Consider the following 16,188-nt stretch of genomic DNA (forward strand, 5'->3'; position numbering starts at 1 on the left):
GATGACAATTGAACAGTAGTAAAGAAATACCTATGGAAAGCTCAGAAATGTTGTTTAATTGTTTGTTGTATTTTTTTCTTTAATTTGTGGGTTTTTTAATTCTTGGACTTGTGATTGTGATTTTATGGTGCATAACAGAGAATAGTCATATTTTCTCATAATAAACTTGTTCCTAACTCACATTACAGAATTCAATGTTAATGTCTTTTGGTGTTCCACAAAAAGCACCTGATTCCCACCTATATGAACATGACTATCAAGTCTTCAGAATCTCTCTAGAAATCATCTAACCTAGAGGAACTTGCCATAGGAAAGTAAAGTTAGAAAGGATAACGTATGTCTCACCTATTCCTCTTCCTTCTAAATACTTTGAGATTTATAATTGGCATTGAGGATCAACATTAATAGATACAAATATAACCTACTGGTTCTTTCTGAATAGAAGTATGAGTGGTTTTTAAGCCATGTTCTCCTTTGTGTTTTTCTCAATATTCAAAAATATCTAGAGTGAACATCCAACAAATATCTAATGAACACTTACTAAATGACAGACACTCTTTTAGGTGCTGGAGACACAGCAATGAACAAGCCAGACAAAAATTTCTCTTCTGGATTGGTGGTTGCCAGAGGCTGAGGTGAGGGTGAGGATGAGGGTCAGGGGCAAAACGGATGAAGGGAGTCAAAATGTACCAACTTACAGTTATAAAATAAATAAGTCCTGGGATGTAATGTACAGCATGGCTACTAGAGTTAATAATACTGTACTGCACATTTGAAAGTTGCCAAGAGAGTAAATCTTAAAAGTTCTCATCATAAGAAAAAAATTTTTTTAACTGTGGATGGTGACATATGTTAACTAGGCTCACTGTTGTGATCATTTTGCAATATGTACAAATATCACATCATTATGTTGTATACCTGAAACTAATGTAATGTATGTTAATTATACCTTAATAAAACCCAAAATCTTGGTTCTGATGTCAGTATTTTTGGGCCTTTCCTCTTGGGCTGGTCAGATTCCTTAAAGAAGACACTGCAAGTTTCCTCTCTGGAGAGTAAACGTCTTGTAGCTAGAGATCTAGGAATTGAATGGAGGAGGAGGGTTGGGAATCTTCACATCCAGCATCCATTAGTTCATTTAATCTCCCATTTTATACAGAGACCTCTGATTCAGCCCTCTCTGGAGAATAAATACTTCAGTCTTCTTTTGGAGGAGTGGGGTCAGGGGGACAGTTGAAGAAGGGGAAGGTGATTTGGAGATCTAACTGCTCTTAAACAGATTTCAAAATCCTTGTTTTAATCCCTGCCCATGGTTCAAGATGTACATGGCAGCCCTGTTGTCCTATACACAGTAGCTAGGAGGGGAACTACTGTTACCAATTCCTGAGACTTGAGGGATTCTGCAGTTTACATCAGGTTGGGTCTCAGCTTTTCCCACTTGGGGTTTCGGATTCAGGTTTTTCCAGGCTAGTAACTTAGTTAACACTTGTCCATTTGCTTCCCAGCTTCTACTTTGTTTTTTTGTTTTTGCTACTGGCTCCTCTCATTATTGGGTGCTTATGCTTTTAAAAAAATTCCATTACTGTCATTTTAGTGGTGTCCTAGGAGGGAACAAAAGTAGTTCTGTGTGTTTAACATCATCACTTGCAGGAAACACTTTCCTACACTAACTTAAATCCTCTCTCGTTATCATTCAAACCCTTATTCTCCCACATTTGTCCTTAGAATTAGATATTGGAATGAAACATGTATTTTTACTTGTAGCTGATTGTAATTTAGGAAGAGTTCACCGTCATTCACACCCTTTAAAGTTTTAAGTAGCAGGAAAAAATTGATCACTTTCCCCAGCAGATCAAAAATGGAGATGAGACATACACATATTAAAAATCATGTGTGTAAAAGGTTAGTTACTGCAGCATTGTTCATAATACCAGAAGACCGCACAAAACCTAACGGTCCATCAACAGAGGACCTGTTAATTAAAACATCCCAATCCATATGGTAGTATAATATACAGTCAAAAAGGATGAGGCAGATCTTTATGTTCTGCTGTGGAAGAGTCTGTAAGGGCAGAATAGAGTAAGTATAGTATGCTATATTTGTGTTTTAAAAAATATATTTATATAGTATCTACATCTGCAACAGTAGTTACCTCCTGGGAGGGGAACTAAGTGGCTGGGAGACAGGGAGTAATAGGAAGACTTAGTTTTCCCTTGCATACCTTTTGCACCATTTGAATTTTATATCACAGTCCTATATTACAGTAAGTCCCCTACATACGAACCTTCAAGTTGCGAACTTTCAAAGATGCGAATGTGACATTCCATCAATGTCAGGCGTGAGTGAAATTGCAGCTTGCCCTCCGTCTCCTATGGCTGATGATCTTTCAGCTCTACCATCTCCCACCTCCCACCTCCTCTCCCTCCTCCAGTCAATAATTCTTGCCTGTTCACTCGATGCCAGCCCCTGTATGCCAGCTATTGAACTGTACTACTGTACTTTTCAAGGTACTGTACTGTAAGATTAAAAATGTTTTATTTTTTCTTTGTTTGTTTTTTATGTATTATTTGTGTGAAAAGTACTATAAACCTATTACAGTACAGTACTATATAGCCGATTGTGTTAGTTGGGTACCTAGGCTAACTTTGTTGGACTTGCAAACAAATTGGACTTATGAACGTGCTCTCAGAATGGAACTCGTTGGTATGTAGGGGACTTACTGTACTTACTTTAGAAATAAAGAACTAATGAATAGTTTTTAAAAGGATGAGCTCCATGAACTTTACCTTACAGAATGCTCTCCCTGATTACTTCCACCTAGCCATGTTTCACCCCTTCTTCAAGATGTTAATTCCCAATTCCTTTTTTGGACAACTCCAGCTCAACTACTCTCTCTTCTGATCTCCTTTGCTAGAAATTACTGTGTGTGGCAAATCATCACACATTGCTTTGTTACACCACTTCTAAAAAGTAGTATAAACCATCTTGCATTAAACTTTTCATTTTGTATTTTCATTTGTTTCACTGAGCCTTTTAGGGGTTGCAATGGACTTTGAAGGGGTCTTCAAAGATAAAGAATGACAAATGGAGAATACGTGAGCAAGTAAAAGGGAAGGAGAACATGAGAAGGAATTTGAAGTTCCTCCTTAGGGGCAGACTTCACACGCATTTACCAAGTAGAGATTCATGTGAGCCAGTGACCCCTTTTTATACAATACTAAAAGCCCCTGGACAGGTAAAACCTTCCCATTTTACATGGAATTAACCCAATTATCACAACATCAATAAGCTAAGAGCACTTGCACTCAAGGAATGAGAGGTTGGAAGACTAAAGCAAACATTTTGAAGCAAAACTCACAAAATTTTAGGGGGCATAAAGATCAACTAGCCCAAACCCTTACTTCACAGGTCTCAAGGCAAGGCATTGGAGAAGTTCAGACTCAAACTCAAGTCTCCTCTTAAATTCTGTTGGGGGACTACACTATCCAGCCTGTGGGAAAAGACATCTGGCCTGGGTAGAAGATGGGGTCTTTCCACGGCAAGAAAGACAGGAGGGCTCTGTGCCTGGAGAAGAGGAGAAAGAAAGCAGGAAGTGAAAAAGGAGTGGTTGTCAAGTTTTGTTTTATTCCTAATTGTGTCCCAGGCTCCGTCACAATCCATGTCACTAGAAGTCTTCCATATTATCAGAAGCCAAATTAAGATAATCAGAACTGGTTTGGAAGGCTACTAACCTCAAGTTCCCCTTACCCAGCTCGGTCTCTCTACTTCAAGTCTCTAAACTTCAGCTTACAGCTCTTTAACGACCCTTCTACAACCCCCCTTCCACACCTGGAGAAGGAAAGTCTGAAAAGGAGAATGCAATGCAGACATGAGGGGTTTCCCTATTTCCGTGGTATTTTCAGCCGCTTCCCCAGTATCTACTGTATTGGAAAGTGAGAGTCATTTAGGGTAGCCATGGAGACAGTACTAGCCTCAGTCTTGTTTCCTTACTTTTCTTTGCTATTAAAATCTTTCGCTCTGATTTCAGTAAGGCACCCCTCCTTCTGCAGGAGTCCGGGTTCTGCAGGTGCTCTCTCTCCTCAGGGACACTTCTGTAGGGAGCAGGAACATGTTTTTAAGTCGGGAAGAGCGTGTGAGCTCTGTGTGAAAACGGGGGAGATGTATACCAAAGGACGGTCGGTCGCATCCACAGTCTCCAGGTTTTGGAGCTCGGCCCCGGCCCAGACTACAAGTCCCAGGAGACCCCGCAGTGACGGGGTGCTCCGGTGATCGTTCCCTCATTCCTCTGGATAGTGGAGATAAAGGTTCCGTTCGCAGCGCACTGCGGTTTGGTTTGTTTTCAACGGCGGTGACGGAGGTTGGGAACCCGGCCGACTGCAGGCGGGGGCGTCAGGAGGCGGATTCCTCCTGCCCTAAGCACTGGGGGGCGGGAGGAGGGGAGCCGGACCAGAGGGCCGGGCACCAAGCCGCGAAGGCAGAGCAGGCTGAGGCGATGGAGGGCGACGGGGTGCCGTGGGGGAGCGAGCCGGTCTCGGGTCCCGGCCCGGGAGGCGGCGGAATGATCCGCGAGCTCTGCCGGGGCTTTGGCCGCTACCGCCGCTACCTGGGACGGCTGAGGCAGAACCTGCGCGAAACGCAGAAGTTCTTCCGCGACATCAAGGGCTCCCACAACCACAGCTGTCCCTCCTCCCCCACGGAAGGCGGCGGGGCTGAGCGCGGCCCTGCCGGCGATGTCGCCGAGATCGGGCTGCAGGCGGGTAAGGAGGGTAGCCGTGAGGAAGACAGGGCTGGAGAGGCAAACTGAGGGTGGGCCACACCCCTGCCCCTGCAAACAACCCCGGGAAGAGGCGGAAAGTGGAAGAAGGGCCGCGTGGCGAGGCCCCCGGGCCTGAGCTGGCCGGATCCGAGATGCCGTGGGAGGGCATCTCTCGGGGTGGGGGAGGGGAGGGGCTCCAAGGACTCGGCCGCGGGGACCAGAGGGCAAGGGGCGCCCGAAGGCAGGAGTGCCAGGAGCAGGATCCAGGGGACCGGGCTGTGCACGGGCGGGAGGGCGGAGGGCCCCAGTTTGAGAGGGCGGAGGTTAAGCCTCGGAGTGAGGAAAGTTGCTCTGAGTTCGGGGATGAGCAGTTGTGGTCAGAGTCCCAGTTAGGGATGGTGGAATGGAGGGATGGAGGACGGGCGGTAGGCAGGGAGCCCTAGGAGGCCAGGGAACTGTAGTGGATTTTGTGTGTCCGATGTGTGTGTGTGTGTGTGTGTGTGTGTGTGCGCGCGCGCGCGCGCGTCTGTGTGTTTGACTATGTATGTGAAATACGCTTGCATCAATCATTTGGCAACTCTGTGAAAGGAATGTACTGGGGAATGGGGCTGGGGTCGCTAAAGGAAAGGATGTCTGATGGGTGCCAGGGAATTGCCAGAGATGCGGATTGTGTTTAGGGTGAAGAAGTTAGACAGGGAAAGGATCGTTTTTTGGTCCTGAAACTTGACTTGATTCTCTCTGGGATGTGTTAGAGGCCCTAAAGCATTTAAAATCGTGCAGCGTTTTTGGCCTTTCCTAATTTCTTGCTTCCTCTTAAACTGCTGTTGGTGGGGAACTGGAGGGTTTGATAACTTGGTCTAATTAGGAAATAACAGATTGGATGGAAGAAGGGACTGGCATCCCATGCAGACAGATACCTTGGGACAGTATAGCAGTCAGTGGGTTTCATTGAGTGATTCTCTAACTAAAGTGTGTATTAAGATTAATGTTGAAAATATCTCAGGCTCTATCCCACAGATTGATTATGTCTAGTGGGTGGGTCCTAAGAATCTAAACGCAAGCCATGGGTAGGGATTCTGACGCAAGTGGGCCAGCAAGCACACTTTCAGAAACACTAATTTAGATGCTGACAGCAAATTTGAACATGAGGCGTAGAATACAGTGAATTCTTAAACTCTTCAGAGTTTGTGTGTTGGGCCCTATATTTCCAAAGTTGCATGTTTAATATCCTAAATTTGTCTGAGACTCCAGAAATGGTGATAAAAATAAGATTCTGATTGATGATATTCCACTTAGTTGGCCTGGATGTAAATAAAAAAGCTTTTATTTTACCTCATGGGATAAGTGGGACAAGGGGGTATGACTAGCTTTTCTGAAGTTGTGGTTTTGCCATCTTCTGCCCAGAGATTTGTTATTCTTAAAATGGACCCATAGAGGGAACTAATTTCTGTGAGGCTATCAAAAACAATTGGTGAGAAGGGCAGATGTTTTCAGGGATGAGCCCCAGAACGTGTACTTTCACCCTCTCCCTCAGCAATGCTTTCCAGCGGCTTTCCCTGCTGCTCACAAGTTTTTCTTATAGCTTATCTTAAAAAGCCCTCTGTTGCTGTAATTTTTTAACAACTATTTTAGAATTACTACTGATAAAAAATCAGAGAGTAGATTCACGTCAGAGAGATGGAGGTTTTCAAGGCACCTTGGCTGGCTCTTGTTTTTATTCTTTAAAAGCCAACTTAAGAAATACAAATGCACCTTTGTATTTTGCCTCATTGGCTTTTCTAGTTGACTGCATCACGAACTAATCTTTTCGTATTTAACTCTCTTCACCCTCTGGAGTCTGTCCATCTGAAATAAAAACCAGGAGAGGGTACAGATGACAGGACTGGGAGCCATTTGATTTTGTTCCATGAAATGCTTCCATTCCTTTAGTGTGGACAGTTTTATTTTTGGAGGTGAAAAGGAGCATCAGGAGAAATTAGTGAGGTGGCACTTACTGTGTATATTTTGGGGATGCCATTTTCCCAGCTGTTTAGGTGATTGTGTTAGAAAGTAGAAACCATTCCTTAAAAGACACCTAGCTCAAAAAAAAAAAAAAAAAAGACAACTTGCTCTTGTTCTCTCCCTTTACAGACTATCTTTAGAAGGTCAAGTTCATTCAGAGACTGTCTCAACTTTCTTCTGTGAATGTTGGTTTCTGATTAATAGGAACTTGAAATTTTAAGCGAAGGAACACTCAATTCTTAACCTCAATTCTTAAAACCTCTTTTGAAGGTTTTAATTATCATTTCAGAATGGAAGTGTCTTCTAGGTTGGATGTAGTATGGTATTTGAGCAATTGAAGATCATGGATTAACTGTAAATTTTTATTATTTCACTTTTAACCACAAAAGAGATGGGAACAACCCCCCAAATAATGCTTCCTTCTTATTTTTCACAGTTTTCAATTCACTGAGGGCAGTATAGTGAGTATATAATGTACATGATGTTTTAGAAGTTAAAAAGTAGGTGGAATCTAAAATGAGAGTAGCTTGGCCTGTACAGGGAAAACTGAATTATAATGAAACCGCCTTGATTCAGTTCCTCCTTTTCTTCCCAAAGCACTGGCCTTCTTTTCACTTAACTATAGGGAATGAGAGCCCGTCTATCTGTTGATTTTCCTCTGTCAGAGGGTTCAGAAGTAACGAGATAAAGGCTTCGACCACTTCTGAAGACAGGCAGAGTGGAGTACTACAGAGTAGCAGAGGGAGAAGTATTTTTCTTGTTTTATGATCTAGTAGAGTTCCAAGCTGTTGCAGTGTATCATAAACCTCTCAATTTTAAGAAATTGGAATGACTTAAATGTATTTAGTTGGAATGCTTTAATCTGTGCCACATTCCTTTCTTCCTGGTTCCGCTCCTTACTAACTGAGTGACCTTGGGCAGATCACAACGGCGCTGTGCCACGGTTTTCTCATCTGGAAATGAGGATTATAATCATAGTAGTTGCCTCTAGGGTTGTTGGGAGTTAGTATATGTGTTTAGAACAGTGCCTGGTAAGGTGCTGTGTAAGTATTAGCTATTACTAGTCAATAAACATTTGAGCCCCTGGTAATGGGGTTAAAAAGTAAAAACAAACGTTGGTCTTGGCCTTGGGTTAGTGGAGATCAGTCTTCCCCTTCTATAGTTTTCTGCTAAGAAAGAAAAAAAATATAATTATCATTACAGTGCACCTGTTTGTTTATGTTGGATGAGGGAGGAAAAGGACTATCGAAGATCTGAACCTGGCCCTCTAGAAAGGGGTAATCTAATCTCAGCCATATGCATACGCAACATATAAAGTAGAAAAATTGGAAAAAGCTAAAGGTAGATTATAGGCATTTTATGTGAGTTACAGTTCTTAGGTTTTTATAGCTCTTTGCCATTGGTTTGCTAACAACTTCGTTTCTCCAACATCCTTCACCCTCTTTTGGTTGCCAGAATTAAAAGGGAGAAGAAAAGCACTAGTGTACTTATTTATTTAAGAAAAGCCCTAGTGCACATTTTTCTTGGACTTGTTAGACAGAAATTTGTATGGATAATACAGTTTAAGTGGCAGAGTGGCATCTGGGCAAGGGATGGAAAGTTGGGAGAGAGGATTTTCTTTACAGCCTGGTTTCTTATAGTTGCCATCTTCATGGGGCTGAGGGGTGGAGGGGAGTCGGTTGTGGGGTAAATCAGCCAGAGACTGGGAAGGGTGTGCTTTCTAGTAATTTGCCATGATCTGTTTAGAAGAGCTGCCTCAGCATTTCAACAGAAGCTTAGCAGAGATGGTGCTATAACTGTGATTCTTATTTGTTACTTGTATTACCTTAGATGAACAAAACCCCATTTCCCCAATTATATCTAAAACTTTCACTTTCTCTCAATTTTCTTCCTGTATGGGAGCAGCATATAGTAGTCAAAAGTTTTAACCACCATTGTTTTCTGGTGTAACAAGTGGAAAAAAAAAAAGTAGTCAAAAGCAAGCACAAGTACTTGAATCAGACCTGAGTTCCTCTTCTAGTTCAGCCTTTTATTAACCGTGGGACTTGGGGCAAGTTACTTAACCTATTGGAGTCTTGGTTTCTTCATATGTAAAATGGGAGTGATACAGAATGCCACATATTATATGAATGCATCTATTTGAAATGTCCAGAACAGGCAAATTCATAAAGACAGAAAGTAGATTAGTGATTGCCAGGGGATGGGAGGAGAGGAAAATGAGGAATAACTGCTAATGGGTATGGGATTTCTTCCTGGGCAATAAAAATGTTCTAGAATTAGATAGTGGTCATGGTTGTACAACTTTGTGAATAGGCTAGAAACCACTACATTGTGTGGTTTTAAAGTGTGAGTTTTATGATATGTGAATTATATCTAAATAAATAAATAGAATGGGAGTGATAATGTCACCTCACAAAGTTGTTGTGATATTTAGAGATAATATACATTAAAGCACTTAGCACAGGCATATAGTTAGTACTAAACATACGTGACATTTGAATGTGTGTGTGTATGTACTTGGTGAACATTAGATTAGGAGGCTGGAACAGGGGTGTCGGGGGAAGAATAAGAGGAGTGATGAATGGAATGAGGAACAGAACAGTTTTGAGCTGAAGCCAGATTTAGGCCCAGGTCTCTAAGCTCCCAGTCCCGTTCTGCTTCTGTGACTCCTCCCTTGTTCTTTCCTGATCTGGCCATGGGAATAGAAAATGCACCCTGGCAATGGAGAGATTACGTTACAAGTGAGTCATAACCCAGGCTCCATAGCTTGACATGGAACCATAATCTACTTCAGTGGGAGATTTTATCTGATTGAGTGAGTATAATGTGACACTACCTACTCAAGCCTTTTATACCAATTTCCAGTCCCTTTCCTTTCCCCTTCCTAATCTTCCTTTGCTAGGATAATCTGTTTCCCATGGCACGGGGCAGCGCACTACTAAAAAGGCTTGGATAATTCTGCCTGCTCTTGAAAGAAAAGACATTATTACCTTTAAGATTATTATAATTTTTAATATGTTTAGTTTAGTCTTAAAAGGCATTACTGATTTCAATATGGTTAGTTCTTCAGCCTTGCAAGTAGCATTTAAAGAAAGCATGGATTTAAATAAAAATCCATCTGGTCTTTAGATTTTGTTATGCTCTGTCCACTTTCCAGTCATCAGCATTTATTTCTCCATGCTTCTCTGTCTCACTATGTTAAGTCAACAAAGAATCTTCCTGCAATAAATGCACTTCTCAAAAGCAATCTTTTGAAACTAGAACCTCAAAAAATATGTTACTGAAGTAAAGGGAAATATGAATTTCACCTTAAACCTATTGCTCAATTCCTATAGGCTCTGGACATACAGGTCATGTTTTTATTTATTCATTCATATGATAGCTATGGATAGATTTGTCTTATCTCGCTTACTAGATCGTGAACTCCTAAGGGTAAAGAGTGACCTACCATAGTGCTTTGTACATAACAGGCAAGTATCTGTTAGATCGTTTACATATCTGGTAGATATTGGAATAATGTTTTTTTCCACTCCAGAAGGGCAATTTTTCCCCCATGAAAGATATGGGATTTTGTATCTTTGCCAAGATTTTCCTCTCTGGGCCCCTAAAATAGAACAATGATAAGCATTTGATAGATGACTCATTAGGCTGGAGCTGCTAGTATCCCAAAGAATGATTTTCATGTCCCAAAGAATGAGTTGCATGCAACACCGGAGCTTCACCATGATATGGGAAGTAAATATTCATTCACTCAACAAATCTTTATTAATGCCTAACTTTGTACTGGGTACAGGACACACAATGGTGAAACATTGTCTAACTAATTGATATTTTAAATTCTAAGCTGATGTTAGAATTGTTAGAATTCTAACACGTTAGAATGTTGTTAGATGTTAGATGCTAGAATGTTAGAATGAAAGAAAGAAGGATTAGTGTTTCATCATGTTCCCTCTAGAGGATTTCCTACACATTGGTTTCCTGCTTAACCATTAGTCTTTGAGGACAGGAGGATAAGGCATATGAGAAATTCTAAGATTAAATGGCATTGATAAAAACAGTAGTTGAGATGCTTTACTAACTTTCTGACAGTACAGGAAAACTAGCCCCAGTCTGTCTCTGGGATGGAATAACTATAATTGTCTTGTTTGCATGGTTCAAAAGCAGAATGCATTCATGAAGATTGTTGTTAGGGTATCTTTTATCTTCATCAGAGGTTACTCACAGGGATGCCAATATGAAGCGTGTGAGGAGTGTGGGTGGATGCGGTTTTTTCCCTAACTGTTTTAAGACCTAAGGTGAATTTGCTCTTTACTTTTTGTAGGAAAATAGTTCACCTCTAGGGATAGTGGGTTTTGCTTCCTGCGTGGTCCAGGGAATCTGAATGGTGTCATTCATAACAAGAGTGTAGAGTCCCTGTGAAAGATGCAGCTTTTCTTTCATGACTCTCAGAGGTCTGACTGGAGTCCCCTGTAGGATTTTCAGTCTAAGTATAGGCCACCCCATGCTTGAAAATTGATTCCATTCTTTGCCAAATGGGGAGTCTGGTAATCTTGGGGATCCTGGAACTTGACACTTTAACAGAGGAGAACAGATGTAGCAGTGGTTATGTGCCCCCTTGCTTAAAGCTATAAATCAGCCTCTCTGAGAAAGTCTCCTTATAGATAGTATTCCTCCGAAGTCCAAACCAAAACTCTCTGAAGGAAAGTTGGTCAGAGCATGGGGACTCATCAGAATCCCCTGTGGGACCCTGGTTGAATTGCCCATCACATGCGGTGCCTTCTCTGTCGTATTTAGTAGGCAGTGTGCAGTGTGAGTGGTTTGGACGTGTCCCCAGCCTGTGGGGTGCCATGTGGCTGCGGGAACCTTTTGACCGCAAGTCTTTGGAGTTGGGCTTTATAATGTGCTTCCGTTCCCTGGGGTGGTGTTCTCTGGGCAGGAAGATGGGAAGTAGAACTTGAGGATTGTTTTGCTTTTCACTTGTTTAATAAGACATCAAAACTATCCCAAAGAATAGTAATAGCTTATGTATTCATAAAAGCCCTTGACTATTAAAAAAAAAAACCCTCATACTTCTTTTTAAAAAAATGCTTTTATCACTTTTATTTTACTCAGATATAAAAAAAGGTCTAATTTTAGCTTCATCAGATTAAGACTTCAGTGTGTTATTTATGCCAGACAGATTTTACCCTTTCTAGTTTATATAATGGGAGAGAATTATATTTCCCAGGATTTTCTTGGTTAAGCCAAGCTTTCCAGACTAAAGATTAAGTAAGGCCGTATCATAAAAGCAACTGGATAACAAGACTAATTTGAATAAAAGCTCTGTTTTTATTCAAATTAGAGGGACAGTGACTGAACCAATATGGAGCTTACTTTTTAGGAATATTCTGTGCAATATACTGTAGCCTGAACTTTTAATATTATGGAGATATGTAGGGGCAAAAAGGAATGAAGAACTTGGGGGAAAACAGCTAGTAGGAGAAGTCATTCTTATTCTTTTGGCATATAAGAAGTCCTCTGGGGAAACCTATCTCAGTTTCTCCTGATTGAACAATTGGCCTGCTCTGCTGGCTCATATTCCATGGAGAAAAGTGGAGAAGTTCTGCTGTTGCAACTTGGAAACGTGGTTGGTTAGTCGAGGATAAAAGTAGTTGGCCTGTGATAAAGAGGCCTGAGCTGCAGAAGAAGTGGAGGTGTGTTCCCTACTGCTGCACATCAGGAGGCCGCTGCAGGCAGTGCAAGGTCAAGCTTCTTCTGGTGGCTTCTTGTTCAATGCACTGGATGGTTATAGGTAACTTTCATCAAAGTGTCCTGTCCTGGAGTGGGTGTTTGTCTATACTGCTTAGTCTTGAGGACTTGGGTTCTAAATCTGATCCTGAACTACTTGTTTAGATGAGTGCCTTGGACTCCCCAGACTCAGAACTGGCATCAGAAAATGATCACAGGAAGATTGAGGAGAAAGAAGGTAATGTGCAGGGCAGAAGTGGCGACAGTGAAGAAACTTATTGTTTAAATTGTATTATTACTGTATATGATGTATTTTTTACCTGCTGGGTTTTTTTTTTTTTTTTTTGCGGTACACGGGCCTCTCACTGTTGTGGCCTCTCCCGTTGCTGAGCACAGGCTCTGGACGCGCAGGCTCAGCGGCCATGGCTCACGGGCCCAGCCGCTCCGCGGCATGTGGGATCTTCCCAGACCGGGCCATGAACCCGTGTCCCCTGCGTCGGCAGGTGGACTCTCAACCACTGCGCCACCAGGGAAGCCCAGTTTTTTTGATGAATAAAATTCTATCTCTTAATCTCTTTTCTCTGAGATCCAGACCTGGATACATTTTGCTGGTTATCTTTTTGGCCAATATTTTAAAAATTATTTTGAAATAATTTCAAATTTATGTAAATGTCACCAGAACAGTACAAAGAGTTCTCATACCCACTCCACACAGGTTCTCCAGTTGTTAAGATTTTATTGCATTTGCCCCATCACCTAATCTCTCTCTTTCTATTATAATATATGTATATATTTTTTGGAACCTTGTGAAAGTGAGCTCTAGATAGGTTGTCTTATCTCTTCTAAACACTTCCAGTGTGCATTTCTCCCAAACAAGGACATGCTATCAGCATGCAACTTCCCAAATCAGGAAATCAACATTGAGTCAGTATTACCATCCAGTCCATGGACCCCATTTAAGTTTTGCCAACTGTCCCAGTCGTGTCTTTTTCTTTTGATCCAGGATCCTGTCCAGAAGCACATGTTGCATTTAGTTATCATGTGTCTTCAGACTCGCTGAATGTGGACAGTCTCTCAGCCTTTCCCTGGCATTTATATCTTTGGCAGGTTTAAAGAGAAGGCTTTACATTCTATGGGATGACCCTCAGCCTGGATCTAGCTGCTTCCTCATGACTAGACTCAGGTCATGAGCTCTCAGCAGGACTAGGCACAGAAATGACGTGATATGCAGTCACATCAGGGGTACATGTTGTCGGCCCACCCACCCTTGGAGATGTTAAGCTTGATCTCTGGTCATGTTGGTGTCCTTTAGATTTCTCCACCTTAAAGTCACACTTTTTCCTTTTGCAATTGATTAGTCTTTTGTGGGAAGGTGTTCTAAGGTTTCACGGATGATCTTGTTCCTGAAAATGCCTCCCTCCACTAGACCTAGCATCCATTGACAACGCCCACCTGCCTCAGTGGTGGTTTTTCTATCCACTATTTCTTCTATATTTCTTAGTTGGTATTTGCAAAGTTAGAGCATTCCTTTTCCATTGTTTGTTTATTATTTATTTATATCAGTGTGGGACTTCTGAATTTTTTCAATGGATTATAATTTCTTATTATCATTTAAAAAAAATTTTATGCTTAAATTGTCCCCAGTCCGGTGAGTAAGCCCCCCTTTTAGGTGGTTCCTGTGTCATTTTTAACACATTCCCACCATTGGATCATTCTTAATGGTAACTAGCTGAAAGAAGCTGCCTTCCAAATGACAGAAACTAAGCCCTGAGTGAAGCATGGGGTTGGCTTCTTCAAAGAAGCGCTTCCATCTCTGCATCCCGTAAATTACAGCTTCAGCTGCCAGCTGCCTTTCTATTCCCTCTGCAGCTCGACCAGCCTCAGGAGCAGTTTCTCCCAGAAGAGAACTTGTCAGCAGGCTGCTGAGTATGGTCTCTTCATGTCGCATGACTCCCAGGACATATAAGCCCTGCGGCGGGGGGGGGGGGGGGGGGGGGGGGGGGGGGGGCGGTATGGGCAGGGGAAAGGGTGGGGGGAGGTTATGTCCCCCTTCCCAGGTACCAGTACAGTCTGCTTTTCAAAAGCTGTTCAAGATCTTAACACGACCACCAGGTAGGATAACTTGAGTGACATTTCTGCCAGCTTGACTTTCAGCTTCCAACAAGAGCTTTAGCTGCTTGAGTACATTTCCATCTCTAATCTCCAAAAACCATCCCCTTCAACCAAAATACCTTATATTATTTGGTCCTGAAGATTCTGAAACCCAGGCTCCCTAAGCATATGTTTTCCTTAAATGGGCATGCCCTTCTAAAATTCAGAATCCTTTAAATTTAGCTGAAGGTCAGAGAGCTTGTTTGGGAATGATAAATAAATGCTTCTTGGCAGAATTATTTCTCTCTCAGCTCCTGGGGTTTTTGTAGCTCAATACTTTGAAGCTTGTAGTAGAATTGATTGTAGTAGAAAGACTGTATAATGTTCATTTCTCAATTTAGGATTTGTTCTGTACTCTTGGCACATGTAGTTAATAACAAATAAAACATCACTACTTATTTGTGGAAATGCATATTTGTGTCACTGATTACTTCAGTGACTTATATAAAATCCTTTGTATTTAACTCACTTTCAGAGAGGACTTCAAGTTCAGTGTTAAAGGTGAGGTAAAAAATTTTACCGAAGGAGGGAGATCCTTGGGTATCAGGAACAAGTATTGCAGTAGTAACTCTGTTGAGACCTGAATTGACTCTGAAGCCCCATCAACCTTATGAGTTTCAAGAATAGGATAAGGCAAAGATAGAGTTCCACTTCACTTATTCCATATAGTGCCTTCCCTCCTTGGCCATGGACTATACCTTACCCGGCTTTCACTCATACTATTGACTGGGATGGAAAACAGGCAAGAAGGAGAGTGTGATGATATAAATCCATTACTCCAAAAACAATTTAAGCAATGTATCTAACCTAATGGGTCACTAGAGACATCAAAAGGTCATTAACGAGAGATTGGTTCAAGATGGTGGAGTAGAAGGACGTGCTCTCACGCCCTCTTGCGAGAACACCAGAATCACAACTAATTGCTGAACAATCATTGACAGGAAGACACGGGAACTCACCAAAAAAGATACCCCACATCCAAAGACAAAGGAGAAGTCACAATGAGATGGTAGGAGGGGAGCAATCACAATAAAATCAAATCCTGTAACTGCTGGGTGGGTGACTCACAAACTGGAGAACACTTATACCACAGAAGTCCACCCACTGGAGTGAAGGTTCTGAGCCCCACGTCAGGCTTCCGAACCTGGGGGTCTGCCAACGGGAGGAGGAATTCCTAGAGAATCAGACTTTGAAGCCTAGTGGGATTTGACTGCAGGACTTCGACAGGACTGGGGGAAACAGAGACTCCACTCTTGGGGGGCACACACAAAGTAGTGTGTGCATCGGGACCCAGGGGAAGGAGCAGTGACCCCAGGGGAGACTGAACCACACCTACCGGCTAGTGTTGGAGGGTCTCCTGCAGAGGCGGGGGGTGGCTCTGTCTCACCGTGAGGACAAGGACACTGGCAGCAGAAGTTCTGGGAAGTACTCCTTGCCGTGAGCCCTCCCAGAGTCTGCCATTAGCCCCACCAAAGAGCCCAGGTAGGCTCCAGTGTTGGGTTGCCTCAGGCCAAAGAACCAACAGGAAGGGAACCCAGCCCCACCCATCAGCA

The 16,188-nt window shown here is 42.4% G+C and overlaps 1 protein-coding gene across 2 annotated transcripts in view; it reads left to right on the top strand.

The window, feature by feature from the left end:
* The first annotated feature begins 4,396 nt into the window (after positions 1 to 4,396).
* Positions 4,397 to 16,188, top strand: part of DSTYK (dual serine/threonine and tyrosine protein kinase) — a 56,352-nt gene continuing 44,560 nt past the window's right edge. The window contains exon 1 of one of the 2 annotated variants that reach the window (XM_059996076.1): positions 4,397 to 4,757. In XM_059996076.1, the coding sequence (XP_059852059.1) occupies positions 4,493 to 4,757 (265 nt within the window). In that variant the 5' untranslated portion in view covers positions 4,397 to 4,492. The remainder of the gene's footprint in view (positions 4,758 to 16,188) is intronic. The other variant, XM_059996083.1, reaches the window with a different exon arrangement.

Source organism: Delphinus delphis, chromosome 1 (assembly GCF_949987515.2).
Source record: "Delphinus delphis chromosome 1, mDelDel1.2, whole genome shotgun sequence".
In the NCBI taxonomy this organism is placed as follows: Eukaryota; Metazoa; Chordata; class Mammalia; order Artiodactyla; family Delphinidae; genus Delphinus; species Delphinus delphis.